This window comes from Olea europaea, chromosome 14, assembly GCF_002742605.1.
Source record: "Olea europaea var. sylvestris chromosome 14, O_europaea_v1, whole genome shotgun sequence".
NCBI classification, from domain to species: Eukaryota; Viridiplantae; Streptophyta; class Magnoliopsida; order Lamiales; family Oleaceae; genus Olea; species Olea europaea.
The window spans coordinates 809,475-835,423 of NC_036250.1; the positions used below are offsets into that span (position 1 = coordinate 809,475).

General features: G+C 34.7%; 1 protein-coding gene and 1 pseudogene across 3 annotated transcripts; one reads left to right on the plus strand and one right to left on the minus strand.

The window, feature by feature from the left end:
* The first annotated feature begins 9,219 nt into the window (after window positions 1-9,219).
* On the plus strand, window positions 9,220-12,600 carry LOC111408687 (annotated as a pseudogene).
* A 6,957-nt stretch (window positions 12,601-19,557) lies between these two features.
* On the minus strand, window positions 19,558-22,861 carry LOC111408688 (ADP-ribosylation factor-like protein 8c). Of its 3 annotated transcripts, none has more exons than XM_023038436.1 (6): window positions 22,468-22,861; window positions 21,614-21,695; window positions 21,490-21,522; window positions 21,169-21,290; window positions 20,281-20,442; window positions 19,558-19,951 (listed from the first exon to the last, which is right to left on the minus strand). In XM_023038436.1, exons 1-6 carry the CDS (start codon window positions 22,503-22,505, stop codon window positions 19,834-19,836), a joined length of 555 nt encoding a protein of 184 aa, XP_022894204.1. In that variant the 5' UTR covers window positions 22,506-22,861; the 3' UTR covers window positions 19,558-19,833. The 3 variants fall into 3 exon arrangements, with proteins under 3 accessions (XP_022894204.1, XP_022894205.1, XP_022894203.1); XM_023038437.1 differs by having other exon boundaries at window positions 21,614-21,679; window positions 22,468-22,854; XM_023038435.1 differs by lacking the exon at window positions 22,468-22,861 and having other exon boundaries at window positions 21,614-22,441.
* Between the last annotated feature and the right edge of the window lie 3,088 nt (window positions 22,862-25,949).

The following is a 25,949-nucleotide window of genomic DNA, read 5'->3' on the forward strand; positions in this document are numbered from 1 at the left end:
AGGTTTGAACTCTTCTATCTCTTCTGTCAAGGTTGATCACACACATATATGGCATAATAGGCTTGCACACGTAGGCATTAAAGGACTTAAGCTTCTTAATAAAAAATGTGCATTTGGTAATGACTGTATGTCTGATTTGTCATTTTGTGATCACCGTGTGTTTGGTAAACATCATAAAATATCTTTCTCGGCTAGTGTTCATAAAACTAAAGACATGCTTGAATATGTATATTTCGATCTGTGGGATCCTGCTAGTAATCCTACATCGGATGAGAATAGGTATTTCTTGTCTATTATTGATGACTATACTAAGAAAGTGTGGGTTTATCTTCTGAAGGATAAATCTAATACTTTCTACAATTTTAATAACTGGAAAAGACAAGTAAAAAATCAAACTGGTAAAAGGATTAAATTTCTAAGGACGAATAATGGCCTAGAGTTTTGTAATATTGAATTTGACAGCACGTGTAAAAAATGAAATAACAAGGTATAAGACTATTCCTTACACTCTCCAATAAAATGGGGTAGTGAAAATGATGAATAGAACCATATTTGATAAAGTGCCTTGCATGATGCTAATTTCTGGTGTCCCAAAGCCGTTTTGGGGGTAAAACTGTCATTATTTAGGAGTTTTATCCTAAATTAAAATATTAACTCAATTATGATTAAAGTAAGACTATAATTTGATATTTAATTAAAATTTATTTTAGTTAAATTGTCACATCCCAAAATTTTAAGGAATTAGAGTTGGACTCTAATTTGATATTTAATTAGAATTTGATTTTAGTTAAATAGTTTTGCTGTATAATTGTTGAATTAAATTTAGACCCTAATTTGGTAACTCTCTAATTAATTTAATAGATTAATATAATTCTTTATTTATTTCAATCCATTAATCTAAATGAGTTTAGACGACTATAATTGCTAAATTCTTGAAATATGCTTGCATATAATGTTAGATATTATATATGAATGTATTTATTTGATAAATGTTTATTTTGTTGATGATTATGGACTGACCATGTTGATGTATTTAATGGCTGATTTTTTTTCTTATCGTTTTATAGGCTTGCAACCTCTTAGTTCATTTTGAACCTACAAGTACGTTATTATTGTTATTATTATGGGTCTGAGCATTCAATTTCATTTAGACATTCGTGTCAACTAGTATAGAATACAAGAAGTAGTTGGACTAATTGAAAATGTAAGAAAAGGAGGAAACCATGGAGATGATGCATTGTTACTAATCCAATGCAGTAGCCCCTATACCAACTCGTATTCTTTTTGGCTCGGGAAGGAACATAATAAATTATATATATTATTATATTGATGAGACATTTTCATGATAAACCCCTCATTGAAATATTGAGTAAGAATTATTATTTGTCTTCTATCATTATAGTGAAAACAAAAGTCCTAAATCGATGTGAGTTTATTGAGTATGCTCAAGGCTAGTCTATTGGGGATATGTTCGACACTATAAAATATTGGGTATTTCTAAATGATGGATTCGACTTAATTAAAATTTATCTTTTGTTGAGTACACTCAAGGAGATAAATCATGTTAAGCTAACACATAACATATGTGAAAATAAAGAGTTATCAACTTAATGATCAGGGAGTTGTATGGAGATACAATTGATAATAGTATCTACCTAAATTTTTATTAAGGATTGTTAAGTATAATTAAGAACTTAATATAATGGGATCACAGCCCACTGGGAATTAAGTATGAATTCTATTAATTTATGTGCGAGGGTCATAAATTTATTTTAAACAACTAAAGTATATTTAATTTAATTAAACTCCATATTAAATTTATACAGTGCATTTTAATATACATTATTCTTTTACATTTTGTCATTTATATATATTGAATCATGAGTAACCATAATTATTTGAGAAGTGTGTTAGATGCCAACAATCAAGCCAAGTTTTCGTGCCACAATTTGAGAATTATTCTCAAGCATAAAAAAAATTGGTTATGTCTTTGAGTAGCCATTTTCAGAGACACCAAGGAAGATGTGGCTACTATAACAAATACAATGATGATGATAGTACTACAACATGTGTGATACTTGCAGCTATGTCAACTGAGTTACAACAGCAACATAAGGGTATAGATCCTAACATATTAATTTTTATTTTAAAGAGTTGAATGAGAACAATAACGTATGGAGAGATATGAGATTTTCTAGCAACTATACTAGTGCATAATGGCAAAAGAATCTTTAGTCCGTGCTTGTGTCCTAGAGATGTTGACTACATTGAGAAGCTGATGCGAATCCGCGTAGTAATTGAAGATACGAAATCAACACGAGATTGATTTCAAACCCAAGAAAGCCAAGAGACCAAAGTTTTGAGTTTGACTCATAAATATTAAACCTAGCAACCAACCATCGCCGACAATATATTGACCTCTTGATCACAAGACTTGAAAATCTCATCTGAATTATTTGAACGCCACAAGAAATAACTCTTGATAAGTTCAGTAAATTAGTTCAACGAAGAACGACGAGAAAGCAAATTTGCCCCTCTAATTTACAACGAAACAATAAGTCCCATTTATAGTAGACCTATAAAAACCCTATTCTAAATGGAATTAAAGTCTAGATAATACAAAAGTTACAAAAAATAGAATTCTAACATGAATAAAAGATCTTGCGAAATTGGAAAAATCACGTCCAAATTTACTTCTATGTGGCCGCATAGTTATACTGGATGTGGTCGCGTAGAGGCTGCCCAATCTCTGGCTAAATTCCCTGCAAATGGCTATGCAGTTACATAGTTATAAAGTTCAATCTCTTCATCCTTTGCTCGAATTAAGTTGTTCCACCCTGCATGCTCTGTCGAGCCCAACATGAAACTTGGTCTTAGGGTTATTATTTTCACTCCTTTGGACTTCGTAGCTTGGATCACATCAAAAGCTGTCTCAATTAAGTTTGGTCATGGACCATGAACTAAGTATAGATTTGGTTCTATAATCTCTACTCGAGAGTTATTCATAGCTAATAATGAATTCAGATATGTATAAATTCGAGTGCACACTACCTAAGTTGCTTAATATACTTAAGACTGTTAAGCCCAACATCAAAGTATGTAGTGGGCATGTCATTGATTCCTCTAAGGATACTAAGAAGAAATTTAAAAGGGATTTGGGAAAGCACCCAAGATGATTAAGACAGTCAAATCAGAACAATACAAATCTAATGGCCATTGTTATCATTTTAGAATGATAGGTCATTGGAAGAGAAACTGCAAGGCTTATGTTTACTTCATGATCTTCTTAGGTATTAGATATCGGATATGGATCTCATACTTTTATAAATATACAGAAACTAAATAGATGCTGACCACTGCAATAGGGAGAAGTTGACCTTCACGTTAGGAATGAGAAAAGGTTGCTGCATTGCCTGTAGGAGCATACTTCTTACCATTACCTCGATTTAGTATTAAAATTAGAGAAATGTTATTCTATTCTCACCATTACCTAGAACATTAACTCAATTTCAGGTTTGGACATGAATTAATTTTCAATTAATCTCAAGGACAATTGTTGTTCATCCAATCTTGATGGTTATGGTAAATTATAAAATGACATTTATATTCTAGATATTGAGTATCCTATAATGAATATAAAAGTTAAAAGGCATAAAAATGATAATATGAATAATACCTATATCTGGTATTGCATACTTGGTCTCAAAAATGAAAATGCAATTCCAAAATTACATAGAGATGGATATTTGGAATCAACTGATTTTGAATCATTTGACAAATGCGAATCATACTTATTAGGCGAGATGACTAAATTTTCTTTTACTGGAAAGGAGAAAGAGTTGCACAATTATTAAGCCTAATACATATTAATGTATGTGGACCCATGTCAATCATCATTAGAGATGGTTTCTCTTATCTCATCACATTTACTAATGGTTATTCTAGATATGATTATAGATATCTGATGAAGTTCAAGCATGAAACACTTGAAAAAGTTCAAGGAATTTAAGTCCTTCATTCTTGAAGTAGAGAAACAAATAGGTAAAAGTATTCTCACGTTCTAATCAGATCGATGTGGAAAATATCTAAAAGAAAATGAAATTCTCTCATAGTGAACTCCGTCACATATATTGCAGCATAATAGTGTATCTGAACGGAGAAACTGCACATCATTAGATATGGTGCAATCAATGATGAGCTATGCAAATCTCTCACAATCATTCTGGGGTCATGTACTAATTGCTACATGCTACACACTAATTGTGTCCCATCTAAATCGATTGACAAAACTCCATACGAGTTATGGAAAGGTAAAAGGCTCAACTTGTCTTATATTAAAGTTTAGGAGTGTGACGCTTATGTGAAGCGCATGGAATCAGATAAACTTGAGGCTAAATCTGATAACTATATATTTGTGGGATATTCAAAAAGAGATATTTAGATATCAATTTTATAATCCTATTGAGAAAAAAGTCATTGTTTCACGATATATTATTCTTCTAGAAAAAGAGTTTATTCTATGAGAGAACGGTAGGAGTAAAATAAAACTTGAAGGAGCTTAAGAGTCCACAAAACTTGAAGGAGCTTAAGAGTCCACAGATAAAGTTGACCAAGTAGATGAACCCGAATTTAATCTCATACCTATTGAGGACGTACTCTTGATCAGTAAGTAAAAACTTATAAGGACGCATTAGCTCCGTATAAATCTCGTAGGATCATTTTTCGACCCCTAAAAGGTACGAATTCATGATTACTAATCAAGCATTACTAAACAAGAATGATGAACCTACTAGTTATGCAAAAACAAAGTCAAGTGTTGACTCAACGAGATGACAAGAGACCATAGAATCTGAGATGAACTTGATGTATGTTAACAAGTTCTACACCTTGATCGACCAGCCTAATGGGATAAAACCTATAGGTTGTAAATAGGTTTACATGAAAAGGTCGACATGGATGGAAATATCCATACATAAAAAGTAAGGTTAATAACAAAAGGTTATAAACAAAGACAATAAGTTGGCTTTGATGAAACCTCAAAGCATGTAGCCATGCTAAAGTCCATTTGAATTTTGCTTGCAATAACTGCATATCATAAATATGAGTTATAGCAAATGGATGTCAAAATTGCATTCCTTAATAGGAACTCGTAAGAGAAGTGTTTATGATAAAACTCGAAGGTTTTGAATCCAAATTTGCTTATAAGATATGCAAGCTTTACCAATCTATATATGGATTAAAGCAAGCCTTTTGCAATAACTGCATACCATAAATATGAGTTATGACAGATGGATGTCAAAACTGCATTCCTTAATAGGAAGTTGTAAGAGAAGTGTTTATGATATAACTCGAAGGTTTTGAATCCAAATTTGCTCATAAGATGAGCAAGTTTTACCAATCCATATATGGATTAAAGCAAGCCTTTTGGAATTGGAATCTTCAATTTGATGGGACAATAAAAATGTTTGATTTTGTTAAAAATTAAGAAGAACTGTGTGTTTATAAAAGATATTGGGAGCATTTTCGCATTCCTAATATTATATGTATATGACATATTATTATCATAAAAAGATGTCTCTATATTTCAATTGTTGAAGTTTGGTTGTTGTAAGATTTCTCCATGAAAGACATGAGAAAGAACTTGATCTATAGAAATAGATTTAGAAGATTGCTTAACTCATCACAATCTACATAGATTGGAGTTCTTTGATACACTAATGCTAACTTCAGGATATTAGTTTACTTTTAAACGGAGTGTTAGAAATGTTCCAGATAAGAACCTTATACAAAGGTTGTGGTGTGAACCAAGAAGTTTATCGATGAACTTGGAGTAATTCTTCACATTGTTGATCACATGCTTCTGCATTATGATAACAATAGAGTCATCGTACAAGCAAAGAAACAAAGGTCTCATCAATAATCAAAACATGTGTTAAGACGGTATCATCTCATCAAATAGATAATACAAATAAATGACGTAAAGAAAGAACGAATTCCCGTAGTTGATAATTTTGACGATCCACTGACAAAGAATTGTCGCAGCATAAAATGATAGTCATGTAGATTCTATGATGTTAGATACGTAAATGATTAGATTCGGTGCAAGTGAGAGTTTCTAAATGTTATGCCTTAAGTCCAATCAAATTGCACATAAACACTGTTAATGTATAAGAAAACCCTTAGTTCTCTCAATCTTGTTCCCCGCGTGAATTTTCATTTCAGGCTGGACAATTTGAAAGCTGTAGATTGCAGATCAGAAGTGTTATTCAAGAAATTCATCAAATATGCAATTCTTTATCATAGTTTCTTTCTAAACACAAAGAAGATTCTTGGTGGAAATTGAAATTTTTGTTTAAATTTCACTGTGTATGTTAAGTAAATTTCCAACATAAACTGGACGCTAAATTTGTACACCTATATAAAGATGTTTCCATATAATAAATGTATTAATAGTTTTAAAGCGTTTACCTATTCTTGAAAGAAAATGAAAAAAATAAAAATAGTTTATTTCATATGGCCCATACTCTCATGCTAATAAATAACACATGAATCTCCGTAAATGTAGTGTATCACACATTTGACAGGAGTAATGCTATTTAACCCCAGAAGGGTTACAACTCCAGCCTGGTATGCTAGATGATAAATTAAATGAAATATGAAATTAAATGTTTCAATCTCAATTTAGGTGGCATTAATGTGATAGTAAATGATGGAATTAAATGACGCATCTAATTTTACCTTTTATTGAGTCTATCATCTAACGCCATCTAGAACAGGGTTGTAACCCCAACGAGGGTACATAGCATTATTCATTTGACAGACAAACATTACACAATTTGGACTAAATAAATATTTAAATCTATTGCTCACCTGTAAAAATTAATTAATTTATTAATTTCAGATGAAATTCAATCTAATGAAAGTTTTTGGAGAAGGACAAGTCTGAACTACTATTACCATGGCATGTTAAACTCAAATATTCACGTAAAAGCAAGGACGAAGTCATGGGGGGTACAAATATTTTTTTTAATACCGGACTTATACATCGAAAAAAAATAAAGTAAATTCCACTAAAAAAAAAATAGAAGTTTCACATTAAAATAAAAAATAAAAATAAAAAATCCTCCTGAAAATTTATTGGGCTTGGAGCAGGTCTGGGCCCTCTCTTTGCCCCTGCTTATAAGATTTTGCTTATCAGTATGATCATTTTATGAGCCTGTTTGGGAGTGATTTTGAGAATTGATTTTTTGACCGTTAGGAGAAAAGTAGGGTTCACCTGTGAGAGAAGAAGTCAAATATGACAGCTAAAATAGTAAAATAACAGTCAAAAAATTAATTTTTTAGGTGAAAAAATCAAGCCCAAACAGGCTCTATATCCAACAAAAAAAAAAAAAATCTATAAAATGTAGGTGGTTTTACTTTGCAATTACGGAGGTGACTTGCTCGCTAGAGCAAAATTAAATATGGTCGGTCGAGGTGCCTATTTATTAGTTGGTATTATTTAAGTAATGTGAATACTTCAATTACACTTGGAACAAGATGTGTGCCCTTCAAAAATAATTGGTGGATTGCTAATGAATGTCTAGGTGTGCTATAATTTTGAGACATCTCATTCCACTAAAAAAGTTGGAAATAGAATATTAGTACAAATTATTTATAAGAAGGTATTTAATCAGAATTAAAAGCATAGCTAATAAAGACTTAACTTATTTCTCTCTTTTTAGTTTATTTAATTTTGAGGAAATTTCACAGGATGTCCATTTTCACTTAGTCATTTGCAAAAATGTCTATTTTGGAAGAATTTAGACCAAAATACCCTTATTAACAATTTATAGTTCCACACTAAAACAAAAAAATGAACATTGTTGCAAAATTATTATTGGCCAATAAAATTTTGACACATAACTTGTCATATTTATTTCAAAAGCATACATGTCAAATCATCATAAATGCTATGTTTTTCATGGACTCAAAAATGTCGAGAATTACATTTCAAATGTAGAGAAATATCATATTCAAAATGAAAATGTCATTCTAAACAAATGAAACGGTGTTCAAATGTCGAGAATGACATATGAAATGTCGAAAAACATTATTTTAATGTAACTTCTCATGAAAGATACTTCTCGAAATTTGTGACAAACTGGAAAAAAATGAAATGTTGAGAACGACATTCAATTACTCCATTTTTTCATTATAAGGGCGTGATAGAAAAGTTGGCACTAAATTCAAATGAGTGTAAACCCTTAAAATTGGACATTCTTGAAAATGCCTCTTTAATTTTCTTACCAAACACCAACGTAATTTATGAGAATCAAATTTAAATAGTATATAATTGCATTTTATTTTAATGTCCCCACTTTTATCTCATTATTTCATTTTGACCCCCTAAAAAATATTATTCCATCTCAGCCAAACTAAAAGTGGAAGATTGAAATAAGACAGAGAAAGTTGCAATATTGATCCCCATTTTATTATGTGAAATCCAACTAGGTTTTGTATAACCTTTCAACATAGTTACAAAATTTGGAATCAATGGTCAAAACTATCCGAACATCTGTTAAATGAACTCTCACATATCTATCCCTATTTGGTGGGAATTAAAATCAAATTTTTATTAAATTTTGATGAAATTAATAAAATATGTGATTGAAAAATCGTGAATATCATAAATGTATTATTAAAATTAATTGTTGAATTTACTTTTAATTTTTACTGAATAGGGGCTAATATTGTGAAGTTAGATTTTGTTGACCAACTTGCATTTGTGGTGTTACAAAAATTAGAATTTATATACATTGTTATGACAAACAATGCTATAGAGATTTGAATGTTTTATTTCTGTTGGACCGATTATGCAATTATAAATAAAAGTGAAGAGTTCACTTGCTCTTCTAAGCTTTCAAGATCAAGTCGATATTTTTATATTGAGCCACATTATAGGAAAAATGCATTATTCATGTTCAATCAATGAGAAATGTGTAATTAAAAAATAAGGAAATATTTTAAATCTGAGTCTAATATTATTTTATTGAAGAATGTGTGGTTGAAATGATGTCAAATCATTGTTGAAAAATATATTTTTTGAAAATAATGTGGCTCCAACAAGTCCAATAGATTGAGGGCTAAAGATGAAATTACCTAAAAAGTAACAGTCGAAATTTGAAAATCGTATGTTAACTTTTTGTGTACATGTAACTTGTCATTTTGATTCTCGCTCACACACATTTCACACTTTGTAGTGCTCTCTCTCTCTCTCACGCACACAGTCCAGACTTATCTCTCTCTCTCTCTCTCTCTCTCTCTCTCTCTCTCTCTCTCTCTCTCACAGTGGAAGTGGAGACAAGAAGAAAATGACCAAGAACCCAACTAGATGAACCTCACTCCTTAACTGCCTTAAATCTCGAAACCGACATTTTCCAATTTTTTGTGGGCTTCCGCCTTCCAATCCCATATTTTTCCCTCATTGCAAAAGGAGGCAATTTAATCTCCTCCTCCTTACAACCTCCGCCGTCCTCCTCCTCTCCCTCCTTCCTGCCATGACCCCGGACATTACTTCCGATCGTTCCGCCCTCTTGTCTGTTCAGCCGTGGGCGGTCGTGTCCTCCGCTGGAACCTGTCCAGCGTCACCCCATGTTCTTGGCCTGGCGTCATTTGCTCGCCGGACAACTCTTCAGTCACTGAGCTTCACTTTCCAGGAATGGGACTTTCCGGCATGCTCTCGCCCAATACTATCTCGAATCTGACTAATCTCACGATGCTCAATCTCCAGTATAATGCACTTTCTGGCCCACTTCAGTCGGACCTCTTCGCTTCGCTTTCGGTTCTTCGAAATCTTTATCTCTAGCACAATTTTTCAGTGAGCAAATCCCGGATTCTTTGTTTTCTATTACATCCCTTGTCTGCGTAAATCTAGCCGAAAATAATTTCTCGGCCCAATTTCATCTTCCTTCAACAAGTTGATCCGTTTAGGCACGCTATACTTGCAAGAAAATCATATCTCCGGGTCCATTCGTGACCTGACTTTACCCAGTTTAGTTCAATTCAACGTCTCGAATAATAACCTCACTGGCGAGATTCCTAAAGGGTTTTTCGGAAAGTCCAAGAGTTCATTTCTTAGTAATGCACTCTGTGGAAGTCCACTTGACAATTCTTGTGGTAGCGAAAACCATAAGAAGAAACTCTCCGATGGTGCGATTGATGGTATAGTAATTGGTGCAGCCCTCGGTCTTTTCTTGATTTTATTGCTTATTTTCTGTTTGTGTAGGAAATTGGGTAGGAAGGGAGCTGGATCGAAGGATTTGACAGGGGTTGAAGGTTACGGGGTCGGGGTTCCTCGTGAGAAAGCGGTGGAGGGCGAGAGCACTGTGCACCTACGAATAATTTCGTGGCTGCAGTGGGGGCGAAGGAGAAGAACTGGGGCGAAGCGAATGTGGTTGGTGGTGGGAAAAAGGGATTGGTGTTTGTCGGTAAAATGGATTTGAAGTTTGATTTGGATGATCTGTTGAAGGCTTCGGCCGAGGTGTTAGGTAAGGGGACGTTTGGAACTGCTTACAAGGCAGTGTTGGAAACGGGCTTGGCTGTGGTGGTGAAGAGACTGAGGGATGTGAATTTGGGGGAGAAGGAGTTTGGGCAGAAGATGGAGGAAGTTAGGAGAATGGATCATAAGAATTTGGTTCCTTTGATAGCTTATCACTATCACAGTGATGAGAAGCTTCTTGTCTATGATTACTTGCCAATGGGGAGCTTGTCAGCACTTTTACATGGTGAGAATATTATCAATTTTTCTGTCATATCAAGTATTAAATAGTTCAGTATATCTAAAGTTAGTTTTAAAACCAATAGAAAGTATTCGTGTGATTTTACCTTAATCTGCACTTTTGTGAATACGTGGACCTATGTGATTATTTTACACGCTCTGCATTCGTGTGAATCTGTTTTCACATTGTATGATCAGTTATAGTGATTTTACCTGCTTTGCACTGTTGTGAATGTATTTCTACGGTGCATGATCAGATTATGTCCTTTGGCAGTTCAGCGTATGACCAGGATTACAAAATTATAGATTTCAGAATATCTGAATATGGATTTCGCTTTAATTCTCTTGCTTATTGATTTGTTATTGGATTGTTTGGGTTAATGGTGATGGTGGTTTTGGTTGCATGCATCGGTTGCTTCATGTTCTTTGCTGCATTGTTTGTATTACTGATTTCCATCATCTTAGTTTAATAGTATTTTCACTGCAGAGCAAATTTCCGTGTGGGGACTGTAAGAACTGTAAATAGCCTTTAGATCTAACATGTTTGTTGATGTTCTTTCTACGATCGTTGATTTCTTATTATGGGGTGGAGAGAGGCTGGTGTAGTGGTGGTCGGGTGGTTTATCACAATGTACATGCTGCAATCAATTTATTGTGATTATTAGTTGCCACTGATACGCCAAAACCAGGCGTTAAAACACATTTAGAGCTGGTTTAGCATATTATGGAGGTTTTTTTTGACCAAATATCGCTTGTCTGTGTCTTTATTTAGCCATCTATGTTAGGATTTTCTTGTTTGGTACATATTCATCTTTGCCGTTTGTGTAGAAATTGCATATTCTTGTATGCCATGAGCCAAATTTTACCAAGTTGGCATATATTCACCTCGTCAGTTTCGTTTTTGGCATATATTCACCTCGTCAGTTTCGTTCATACATATTCTTTTTATATTTTATTGCAGGAAATAAAGGAGCTAGTAGGATGCCCTTAAATTGGGAGTCCAAGGCTTCGATTGCACTGGGTGCTGCCCGTGGAATTTCATACCTTCATTCACAAGGTTCAACAATTTCCCATGGCAGCATTAAATCATTGAACATTCTCCTTACAAAATCTTACGAAGCCTGCGTTTCTGACTTTGGGCTTGCTCAGCTAGTTGCCCCAACATCAACTCCTAACCGTGTTGCTGGTTACCGAGCAACAGAGGTAACAGATCCTCGCAGAGTATCCCAGAAGGCTGATGTATACAGTTTTGGAGTATTGCTACTGGAATTGCTGACAGGTAAGGCTCCCACACACACCTCACTGAACAAGGAGGGGGTCGATCTCCCAAGATGGGTCCAGTCTGTGGTCCGAGAAGAGTGGGCTACCGAAGTATTTGACCTCGAACTCCTTCGATATGAAAATGTCGCGGAGGATATGGTTCAGCTTTTACAACTTGCAGTTGACTGCACGGCTCAGTACCCCGATAAATGCTCTTCAATGGCCGAGGTGACTCACAAAATCGAAGAGCTCTGTCGATCGAGCTTACGAGATTCGAATGATGACATTGTCGATGCTGCTGATTCAGGTGCACCACCAACCTAGAAGAAAAAAATTTGCCTTCCCACAAGGGTTACCTTCTTTCGGTAAAGAAACTTGTAATTTGTGATTTAATTGTTTGCTCATTCTTGGAGTTCTTTGATTGAGAATCAACTGTGCATTTCTTTTTTATTTTTCCTTAATCTTACAATAGCAAGTAGTTTATTTGTGATTTTGAGATTTAAATATCATTATTTTGATTGTCTGAATGAACTGTGTAATTACTTATTTTTCTTCGAATTTAAGCTTTTGCTTATGATGCAACCTTAATATGTTCAAACTGTGTTGTTATAGTCGCTTTCACGTTAGGATCTCTCTCTCTCTCTCTCTCTCTCTCTCTCTCTCTCTCTCTCTCTCTCACACACAAACACAAAACATATATGGATAAGAGGGAATTGATTAATATGTTATACCAACTTAAGCAATGCCATGTGAGGTGATTCTGGTTTGGTCCTTTCAATATTTGACTTAATCCAGTCATAATTGACTGGTCCAGAACTGAAATGGAAGTTTCTCACTCTGATTTGCTTTGCCAAGGACAAAATTTATTATGGTGTGTATCTCAAAACAAAATTCAGGAAAAAAATTATAACAACCACACTGCATGTACATTTGCCTTTTCATTAAGTTTGACATTCTTTCACATGACATCATCAAAGTCATTGATTTTTATGACGCCCTATCACATCTGCCAAATTTTGACACTCGGAGGAGAATGTCAACTAGGATGTAACCTAGAATGTGTAACAACCTATTAAAATAAAGTTTTTTAAGTCTCAAAGAAAATAGGAAAATTGTTAACACTAAGTATTGTGAAACAAAAATGAGATAGTGTTTCTTATTATTAATCAAAAACTAAGAGCTGGCTTATATAGCCTTACATGAAGTAGATAGAAGGAGAAAATTCTACAGCAACTAATCCCATGTCTAACTGACCTAGAGAAGTGGGATATTCCTAAATAATAGATAAAATGCAACCTTTTCCCAAACAAATAGGGATTATTAACAAATAGTTAAACAAAGAATAAATATTTAACACCCTCTCTTAAACTGATTGTCTTTCAAGCAATCAGTTTATACAAGAAATTGAGCAAACTCCAAGTAGGGCGCACAACTTCACAAAGTCTTCTTGCTTCAATGGTTTGGTTAATATATCAGCAATCTGATCTGCACTTTGACAATGAACCAGCTCAACAACTCCATCTTTAGTAAGGTCACGAAGAAAATGAAACCTGACATCTATGTGTTTGCTTCTTCCATGCATAATTGGATTTTTGGAAAGCTTAATTGCTGAAATATTATCACAGTAAATCAATGTCGGCCCTGACTGATTGCAATATAGTTGTTCAAGTATTCTTCTTAACCAAACTTCTTGACAAGCACAAGATGTAACTGCAACAAATTCAGCTTCAGTTGTGGATAAAGTGACTATCTGTTGTTTCTTCGAAGACCATGAAATGGCTCCTGAGCTTAGTATAAAAACATGACCTGATGTGCTTTTCCGATCTTCTATATCCCCAGCATAATCACTACACTGAAACCAACTAATTTCGCATTTTCAGCCCTTCTATAAAACAAACTAAAGACAGTTGTACCTTTCAAATATCGAAGCACCCGTTTTGCAGCTTGAAGATGTATTTCAGTTGGAACTTCCATGAATCTGCTGATAAGACTAAGAACATACATCATGTCTGGTCAAGTGGCTGATAAGTACATTTAGCTGCCAACAATCTGCTTGTAATATGTATTATCAACTCTTACTCCTTCAACATCTCTAGTAAGTCTACAATCTGGAGTAATTGGATTTAGAGCTGGATTGCAATTAGTCATCCGAAATCTGTCCAAAATTTCAAGAGCGTATTTCCTTTGTCCTATAAAAATGCCAGAACATAATTGGATTACCTCAATACCAAGAAAATATCGCATCTTTACTAGATCAGTCATGTCAAATTCATCCATCATAGATCTTTGGAACTCAGCAAACATAACTTTATCATTTCTAGTAAAAATCAAATAATCTACATATAGAGAAACAATAAAAAATTTACCTCCTTTTCCAGATTTGACAAACAATTTGTGCTCATATGGACATTTTTGGAAGCCCACCTTTGAAAAATATGCATCTATACGACTGTACCAGGCTCGGGGTGCTTGTTTTAATCCATATGGAGCCTTTTTTAGCTTATAAACTTTCTGCTCTTTTCCTTTTTGCACATACCCTGGTGGCTGATCAATAAAGACTTGTTCATTTAACTCACCGTGCAAGAATGCTAATTTTACATCAAGCTGATAGATGGACCAATTATTTTGTGCTGCCAATGCTACAACCAAACAATTGGTGTCATGCCTTGCTACAGGTGCAAAGATCTCAGAATAATCAACTCCATACTCTTGTGTGTATCCTTTAGCCACCAATCGTACTTTATACTTATCAACTTCTCATTTCTCATTCAATTTGGTTTGGTAAACCCATTTAACTCCAATGGTCTTTTCACCGGCTAGAAGATCAATCAACTCTCAAGTGTCATTCTTCTCAATTGCTTCTATTTCTGTGTCCATAGCTTTCTTCCACTTTATATTCTTTATAGCATCATAAAAAATGATGGGATCATTATCTGTAAACAATGCAAGATGAGCAATATTATCATCATCAGATAGTTCATTTCCTCTTACATAATCAGTCATCCAAGATGGTCTTTTTCTAGCCTGTTGTTTATATGAGTTTAATGGTTGATCCTCAATCGACTCACTTGGTTGACCATTCAGCAAAGTATTTCCAGTAGCTTGTACTTCAACATCAATTTGACTTTCTTCATTAGCAACTACATCAACAGGGACATATTTATTTTCTGTATTTTCTGCACTATTCCAATCCCAACTACCGTCCTCATCAAACACAACATCGTTAGTAATGATGATCTTTTGATTTACTGGATTATACAACCTGTAGGCCTTGGAAACTTCACTAACACCAAGAAATACGCATTTCAAACCTTTGTCATCAAGTTCACTTCTCTTCTCATCAGGTACATGCGCATAAGCAAAACATCCAAAAATTCTAAAATGATCAACAGATGGCTTGTGTCCACTCCATGCTTCTTCAGGTGTCATGTTCTTTACAGCAAATGTGGGGCTTCTATTCAAAATATAGACACTCCAACTTACAACTTCTAGCCAAAAAAATTTTGGGATGTTTCTTTTTGCCAACGTGCAACGAACCATATTCATAATAGTGCGATTTTTACTCTCCGACACCCAATTCTGATGTGGTGAATAAGCTGCAGTAAGTTGCCTTTGAATTCCTTGCGACTCACAATAATTGGTGAATTCATGGGAATTGAACTCACCTCCACGATCAGTGCGCAAAGTCTTAATAGATTTTCCAGATTCTTTTTCAACCTGTACTTGAAATCTACTAAATGCCACAATAGCCTCAGACTTTTCTATTAAAAAATGAACCCACGTTTTTCGACTAAAGTCATCCGTAAAGGTGATAAAATACCTCCTTTTACTGTTTGATGTTGGGTTTATTGGTCCACAAATGTCTGAATGGACTAGCTGGAGTGGTTGAATGGCTCTCCATGTGCTAGTTTTAGGGAATGAGTCACGATGCTGCTTCCCAATTACACATTCTTCACAAACTTTGTTCAGGAGGCTGGATTTGCGGGAGTCCTCTGACCATGCTTTTTTGTTGCAAAGCTTTCAATCCACCAAAATACAAGTGCTCGAAACGATAGTGCCACAACCATGTTGTGTCTTTTACAGTTGATACATAACATGCCCCATCAATAAGTTGAGTTTTTGCTTCCAAAGGAAACATACAATGCCATGATGACCTGTGCAATACATCCTTTTTCTGGATGATAAATTTGGCACATTCCCTTTTGAATAATTATAGAAAATCCATCCTCTTGCAGTTGGCCAAGACTAATCAAATTGCTTTTCAATTCTAGAACATAGAATACTCTAGTAATTGTCTGCGCACTTTTACTCAAAAAAATGATAATCTTTCCTTTGCCCATTACACAAATATTAGCATTGTTTCCAAGCTTTACATTTTCTTTAAAATTTTCATCTAATTCAGAGAATAAGAATTTATTACCACTCATATGATTGCTGCACCTAGAGTCCAAGTACCAGACATAACCTGATTGAATCTCATTTTTATTTGTGTAGGCCATTAGAATTATCTCTTCCTCAGTTTCAGCCAAATTCATCTTTGTCTCATTTTCTTTGTAAGGGCATTCAAACTGATAATGACCAAGCTTGTGGCAGTGATAGCATTCAACATTAGCCTTGTCATATTGTTGATTGTGTGTTGATACACGTCCTCTAAATCCACCACGCCCTCTACCTCTTCCAAGAGATGTTGCTCCATTAATAGTAACTTTCAAGGCCTGCTCTTCCACAACATGACTAGTCATCCGCTGTTCATGGACCAACAATGAACTTTGCAACTCATCAATTGAAAGACTATCGATGTCCTTTGACTCTTCAATGGAACACACCACATAATCAAATTTTAAAATCATAGAGCGAAGAATTTTTTCAATGATTGCCACATCTTCCATTTTCTCGCCATGAATTCGCATTTTGTTTGCAATTGACAGTGTTCTTGCAAAGTAATCATTGACCGATTCCCCTTCTTTCATGTGTAGGATCTCAAACTCTTTGCGAAGAGCTTGAAGTTGAACACGTTTCACCCTTTCAGTGCCTTGATATTTCTTTTTCATTGATTCCCATATATCCTTAGCATTATCCTTTTTTAATATGGTTTCCAGTATGGCACGATCTATTGCCTAGAACAGATAATTTTTTGCCTTCAGGTTCTTCAATCTCTGCTCATCGAGAACCTTAGTCTCTGCATCTATCAATGTTGTTCCCGTTGCTGGTTCTGTGAAACCAGTCTCCACAATACCCCAGTACTCTTTGGATCTCAGAAAATTTTCCATTAGCATGCACCAATGGTCATAATGACAATCAAAGCGAGGGATTGTTGGTTGCACAAAACTACTATCTGATGCCATTTGAATGTGCTTCTGCAAGTGAGAAAGCTGCTGCTTCCTTGATGATCAGACCCCTTGTGGCTCTGATACCACTTGTTAACACTAGGTATTGTGAAACAAAAATGAGAGTGTGTTTCTTATTATTAATCAAAAACAAAGAGCTGGCTTATATGGCCTTACATGAAGGAGATAGGAGGAGAAAATTCTGCAGCAACTGATACCACGTCTGACTGACCTAGAGAAGTGGGATATTCCTAAAGAATAGATAAAATGCAACCATTTCCCAAACAAATAAGGATTATTAACAAATAGTTAGACAAAGAATAAATATTTAACAAGAATAGGTTAGAAACTGTCAGTCACAAAACTTTAAAAATGTATCATTTAGTTACCGAACAGTTTTTAGTACAGATAGTCCCCGAAATCAACGAAGCTATTCGGTTAGTTCACTCTCAAGTAAATTTAACGGTTATGTTGAGGTGTCTCATAGTGTTGCTTACAAATTTTTTCATAAAATTGTTTTCTCACGTAGACCAATTTTAATTTTTAATACCCTACAACTTTAGCCACATGCAGTCAGCTAACTCTCTCCGAACTTTAGTTTTGTTAATGAATTTATGGACCCCAAAAACAGCTGGATTGTTCTTTATTCTTAACAAGAAAGCTTGTCACCAACTATAAAGTTCATTGATCTTTTCATACATATGCGAAAAATGGAAGCAAATACAATTGGGCATTTATACGCCTGAACACGTGATATTTTTTTAAATGAGCAATACCAAAATTTGAGTCAAGAATAATACCATGTCAATTTCCTAGCCTAAAAAAGAGAGGCGCATAAGCACTCGTAACTGAGAATGATATAACATAAACACGAGAATGAAATGCATAAAATAAATAGGGGAAGAGTCCCAAATCAATTTTTTTTTTTTTGGGCGGGGGGGTTTAAGGGCTGCTCGCCCCACCTAAGTATCAAAGATGGATTCCACTTTTCTCAACTAGGCCGGGAAAAGAATACGAAATTCACTCTGTTCAACACTGAAAAAAAATACTTTGGATCACTCGACATTTTAACTAGTCTCATCTCGTAAGCTCGAGTCGTCGAGCCTCAGCAACTAGGTTAAATCTTAAATTTTTGAATGTTAACAACTATTTTCTGAATTCCTTTACGTTCTTGTTATCCTTCTTGGTTTTGTGGGAGGGGGCTCCTTCGAGTGCATTTGAAGTAATTAATTACTAATATATGGGCGTCTAATGATGGTATTTCTCAAATTCCCATGGTTTCAGTGTTTTAATTAAAAGTTGATCAACAACGATGTCGGTTTTAGAATTATGTTCTTGTATAATCGTTTTCCTTTCTTAACAGGACATACCTGTAAGTCTACTTTTTGTTAAAACTAATCTAAGTAGTTCAAAATTTGCTTTCAAGATTTGCAGTTTAGGAGTTAGGAGTAATGGCTCTTCGTACTTTGTCACTAGTTGTGAAATGAAATCATAGAGAGTACGAGTCGAATTCAAAAAAGGTTCCTTCGTTTCCTTTGAATCCCTACTTTGAACAACTTTCTCGTGTTTTGACTCGAATAAGAGAACATAATGTGTTCATTCCCGGACGATTGAGATTTTATGTCTAATCTTAGATATATACAGATTTTCTCCACACATGGTCGGTCCTGAAAATTTTTAGGCCCTAAGCGATAAGTTATCATCAGGCCCTTACACATAATTTTTTTACAAGCATATTGACATCAAACATGACTGAATCAAATAGTTTCTCATGATAAGAAATATTATACCTTTGATACTCATCGTTTGATTGGATCGAGAATCAATTTTCATTTTCAAAAAATATAATATAAAAATTTTATGAAAATCAATGAGATATGAGGATGATGCCTACTATTTATTATCAAAAATATCTTATATTTAAAAAAAAAAATTCAAATGCAGCCATAAATTGAAAGACGTTATTGGTAGAAAGATCCCTACTTTATTTGCACTACCATAAAATATATATACAAGAAAATTGAAGAAATTCCATAATAGTTATTTTTGGGCTTTGGAAAACTTTTTGAGGCCCCATTTCATCCTGAGGCCCAAGGCCACTGCCTTGGTGGCCTTGGAGACAGGGAGTGGCCTTGGGCCAGAACCGGCCCTGTCTCCACAGTCAAGCAAGCTGAGCAGAATCTTTGAAATAGGAATTTCTTTAAAGCCATATAAGAAATCGCTCATTAACTCACCATAACAGTGGACTCGAACAACTCATCTTATAGACCATCTACTGTTGCCAACATAATCTACAACTCAGAAAAGAGCCATAAAACCATGGATAGACGAAAACCAGACTAACAATGAACTTGACTATCGAAGCACTACGCAGAAACTTGCATGGAAAAGCAGCAAGCAAATTCTCGGAAACAGATTGACCCTCCCATCCTCCTCGGCTCAAGATCTTTAATGAAATATCGAATCCAGTATTTTGCACAACTTTGATCATTTTGTTGTTTTTGAGTGTTTGATAAGCCAATCCATGACAACATCTATGTTTATGGAATCCTTGCACGAGATCATATAGCAGCATACTTCTCTATCTGTTATCGAACTAAGATCTCTGAACAAAATAAAAACACGAGGAATGATAAGTAATTATTTTCACGAGAGAAACAGAAGATTTAAGCATATTTGGTAAGCTTACAAATAAGTAGAAGTTAAACAAAGTTTTTGTTTCTAATCACGTTCGGATACGTTACTTTTCTCCATCAAGTAAGAACGTTACAAAGTTACAATCCTTTTATGTAAAGATAGTAACTTACTTATTTCAACTTTAGCCGATAATAAAAAAAATTTACTTTAAAACTTGCCTATATACATATAAGCAAGTATTTTAAGCTTAACCAGACATGCTCTAAGACAAGATTAACGAGTGTTGTGCTAACTTACAGCTGATCCACCAGGGCTTCCTTTGAAAGTGCTTCCGACTTGTCAATTTTGTTTCCAAGAACAAGCAAAGCAATGCCAGTTAATGTAGGTTTGTTCACCAGATCATGCAATTCAGTTCGAGAAATAGGAATGCTGTCTCGATCAGCAGCATCGACAACATATCTGCCTCATGAACAGAGAAGAATCAATTCATGTACATGAGCATATTCTTTACAACTCATTAACCAAAAATACTTCACCGAGAGCAAGATAATTGATAGGCTAAAGCTTAGAAATAAGTAAAACATAGTTGTTTCCAGACATATTTAGACAATTTTTTTTTTCTTTCCCAAGTAAAAAAAGATACCATGCCTGGAAGCATATTTCGGTAAGCTTAAAAAAGGTTAAAATACTTTTTGTTTCAAAAATGTTTGAATATGTTATTTTTTCATACTTACTACCATAAGTCAAAATAAGTAAATTACTTATTTTCCAACTTTCATCAATATAAGAACATAGAAGTAATCGCATTGGCCAAAGATTTCTCATTGCTTGAACGCATGCATTTGGCATATAAGAACACGGAAAATCTCATTCCAGAACAACGGCAGAGCCAAGGCTCAGATACTATTGTGTCTAATTCAACTTCGAATTTTTTTAAACACAAAATATATTATTAAAATACAAGTTAAAAAACAAAGAAAAGTCACTAAATTTTTTTTTCCTCAAATTTCAGTGGCACCAGGACCCTAGACCCCACTTTCCCCTACATCCATCCAACATTGTTCAAAAATCCCTCTCGAGTAGGTATTTCAGGATATACATATTCTTGCTGCGACTGAAATAAATCATCAACTGCAAATATTCCATATGATGCCCAACGAATTAAGTTTTGGAGGTAAAAATTACAGTATAGCAGAGACACCGCGACAGTAGCGCTCCCACATGGAGCGAAATCTCCGTTGCCCTCCCAAGTCCCAAAGTTTTATGGTCACATTTCCTTTTGTGACTTTACGCATATTAAATCCCACCTGTTATGGAGATACTGTTAAGAATAATTATTGCAAAAGATCAGGCAGTTCCATCCATAAAAAGGTCAACTCAGTGAATGTTTGTTACATAGAATTAGATAGGACTGCAGTGTATAATGAATAAGATTTTAACTTTTTTATTTCAATAATATGCAGTGTTATCTAACCCTCCATACCAAACATGTCATAAGATACCTACAGTTGGAATCATGTCTTCACTATAGCCTCCCGTCTGATAAAAACACAATATCAATCAGTATCATGAAATCAGATATCACACCCACGCACACAGAGCAATGTGAAAAGGTTTGATGTTCACTAACTGCAATGGCATTAACAAGTGAAGTCTTTCCTGCATTTTGAAGACCGACGAGGGAAAGTTCCATTTCCTGTTTGAAGAATAAGCTGACAGGGGAACACAATAAGAGACAGAAAAAAGAAATGTATACATCAAGAGTGTTATATTTTATTATAATATGCATAATAAACACACAAATAAATGAAGACCAACATCCTTTGACTTGCACTGATTTCTTTTACCAGATAAAAGGACCACATTAGTTTAAAAGCAAATGCTTCAGCACATCCCCAAGACTTGGATACCATTTGAGGTGCTTAGTTGCTCAAGACAAATGAGCATACACAGTTATTTAAGAGAAGATCTACACAGAGGATTGGAAGTTATCTCCTCTCCTACTCTTACTGTTTATACCTCAAATATTACACAGAAACACAAGTATGAGCAAAACATCCTCGGTGCTCAATAATTCACCATCTAACAAGGTGAACGTCCCTCCAAGACAAGATTTCTTTTTATCTTAATACTATCCCAGGTCTAATCTAAAATACCAAAAATGTGATAAAAGTACAAAACTTTCAGCTGAATAGCTATTTTTCAATCCACTTTTAATTATTGCACAACCAATTTAATCAATTCTCAATACCAATTCCCTCTTAGTAACCTTCTTTTCCTCCCTAGACTTCTCTTCCAGCTTATCAGAAATTCAAACGACTCGTAATATGCAATACAAACTATTACACCATAACATCAGTAAACATAACAACATGTTTAAAATTGAAAAAGGAACCAACACAAATTTGTAGAAGAAACCTCATAATAAATAAATAATACTAATGAAAAAAAAAAGAAAGAAAGAAAGAAAGAAAGAAAAATAACCTCCGGAGCCAGTTGAGAAAGGAATCCCACAGACCCATGTCCCAAATAAGAGAGATTTTTTGGTGGAAAAATCAATTAAAATGAAAGTTTTAAGAAAGACCGTTCAGGCTTTCGCAGGTTCCTGAATGATCAGGCGGCAGAAAGAGACAAAGAAGTTGAAGGGAAAATGAAAACTTTGCCGACTGAAATGAGAATTTCATTTGTGTTTCTTGATACTGTTAGATATAGTTTTGGTAAATTCCAGACGTCATAAGTAAGGGAATTAGATTTTCTTTTCGTTTTTCTAGTTTCTTTGATTTCTATTCCTTAGCGTAGAATTCATGCCAGAGGTACCAATAGAGTGAATTTAGCATATTTCCAGGAACAATGGTGATAGGTCTTAAATCTTTGGACAATGCTATTAGTATCGAAAGTTTTCGCAAAATTGTTTGACCCAGTTTCATTGAAAGATGGATAAATAAAAAAATAAAAAAGGAAAAGAGGTGGGGGAGCTGTCAACACAGCATCTATAAAATGTAAAAACCTCTCAACCATTCCCTTTACATCAGGAATTATTCTAGAACCAAGTTACAGGGTACAGAAAGAAAACCCACAATGTTTTACAAACTATTCAAAGTGGTTGGATCGACATTTTTTTGGCCATTTTTTAATACATTGGGGGCCCATATGGGCCCGGCCTCCATGAGACTCATCTGTAGGACCCTTATGAATTTCTCTTCTGTACACCCAATTTAATTCATGGGAAGGGTTCATAAATCAGGTGTTAACTACGCCCAATTCAAAATCTAGGTTACAAGTTTCTTTAGTGCAAAAATCAGGTTTTAGTTAATTAATTAAAAATATTTATTAAATAATGATAATAAAGCCACAGTTATACCATTCATGGTCACATATTCACAATTATAGGTCACAGATTTTATTTATCGGTCACATATCATCAAATTAATTGGTTACAGATTTTTTCGATATCACAAATCACAATTTTGATAAGTCACAGATTATGTCGAGGTCATAGATGAAAAAATTATAGGTCACAAATCCAAAAAATTATAGTACCAGGTCACATATTTTCAAATTTGATAGTCACATATTACTTTTTTTAGTCACAGATGATCGAGTTTTAAGGTCACAGGTCAAATAGCCGATCACCACCAACTCCACTGCCACCATCGTCACTTGCAACCACCATCACCTCGTCACCGTCGCCACCGCCAACACCAACACCAACTCCAACATCAACAAAATCGACGTAACCAGATCCACCGCCATCACCAAACACATAAAAAAAAGACCACCATCGCCGTCTGAACCACACCATCGCCACCTCCAAATCCACCACCAACACTGTCGCCACCAAAAATACGAACATCACCACACTGTACCACACCACAACACCCACATAGCACCAACAAAATCGGCTTCCACAAACATAGAACTCACATCACATGCCACCAACTTCAACCGGCTTCCATTCACACCGTACCAACAAATCGACTTTTACACACTTCTGCGCATCGAGCCACTGTTGCATCGCCATCGACTAGCTAGTCGCACAGCGCAACCACGATGACGCCGCTGTGAGTGCAGACTCCGCGGCGCTCAGATCGATGAGTGACGACTTCGATCGGCCAAAATTGCTCACAACACTGTCTGCGAGGGCGCCACACCACAGCAACTATGCCGTCGCTCGACTCTCACGTCTCCGGCGGTGGTGCTCTTCAACGATGATGAAGGTTTGAGGATGAAGAGGGTAGAGAGGGAGAGACGGAGACGGTGGAGAGAGAGACAGAGGGAGGCAAGAAGTTAAAAATCTGAGGATATGGAAAAATGATTAGGGTTTGTTTGGATTAGGTAGTGTGGGTATAAATAATACATGATTTCTGATTAAAAACATTTGCACTTGATTTTTGCACTCACATTTTTAAATACCAGGAATCCTGTAATTTCCTCTTAATTCATTATCCTAAATCTTTAAGCTATAACAAATACTTCCAAAATTTTAAAAAATATGTTGTAGAAGGACCTCTGAAAAGTTTGACCAAAAGTCAAGAGTTTGACCATAAATTCACTAATTTTAAAAATTGTAAAATGATCTTTTAAGCTTTAATTAATTAAAACAAGGAAATTGTTCGATGAAATCACTAATTTATTTTAACCATCAAGGAAAGAACATCGAGGTTCATCTTCATATTTGACAAGATTCACTAAGCCAATAAATTCATTTTGCGTGCTGTCGTTATATGCCCTTCTATATATTTCAAATTTACAAGCCTCCTAATTATTGTTGCTTTAGTTGTACGAAACCTGGTTGTCCGAACATGGTTGACAACCATGTTTTGGAGCCATTGATATAAAAAACAGATTTTAACAATTTTTTAAATGAATAAATATGACGTTTTCAACAAAAATTGTACATCTAACATAATTTTATTCTTGTACATGCTCTCTAACCTTTTCTAATCGCCGTCGGCTTTCTTCGGCAATATGATGAAAAATACAGTGTTCGACTCAATGTATGATCATACATCTGCTTTCATCTTCAATGTTTTTCATTAATCATCTGACCATTTTTCCGACCTTAGTGTACCCTTAATTAGCTGAAATAAATTGTTGTAGGATAACAAATCTTGCATCTTCTGTATCCAAATTGAGTAATTTGATTAACTCAATTTTATCATCCAAAACTAATTTTCTTCCATTTGATTACACAAGAAACAATAATCTTTGAGACAGCCGGAAACCAGTCTCTAATACTACTTGTCGAAAAATATTCTTAAAGTATTCTTAAAAAACATTTTACAAATACCAGATTTTTCAACTTTCAAAAATAACAACAGGTCTGGCCTAATTTCATCCAGTTGATTTGGGGTTGAACATTGGCTAAAGTTATCATCATAATTGAGGTAAATGGATATAAAGTAGTAATATCACGAGTGACATTGTGATTTTGATATAACGATGTGAGGGAGTGAAAATAAATAAATAAAAACAATATCTACGAGTTTTTTGATTTTTTGATTTTTATTTTTGCTTTATTTATTTATTTATTTTTTTTAAGGGAGATGAAGACAAATTTAAGCATTCGACATTATCCTTTCATGGGTCAGCTTACCGGGACCTGTACGTGATCTCCTCTCAAAGTCGTGTTAGCATTTCTATTGTACCTCAACAATTTCTAATGTGTTGTTCATGGTTCTCAAAGGTTGAACCCCAATCTTGAGGGCTCCCACCGCCTCGTTCCTGGAGTATCGTGAGAGAGGTAAATTACGGAACGTGCACCAGCAAATTAGGGAACCAGAGTTTATTGAGGGGCCGTATCTATGTTTCATAGGGTTTGAGGTGAATTTTAGAATTCAAGCTCCTAAATCGTAGTAAGTAATTATATTTTTTTTAATTTATAAAAGTTTTACGGAAGTAAATTTGTTAACTTAAAATCAACAATAAAACAATAAATAAAATAAAATATTCAAAATTTTATATTG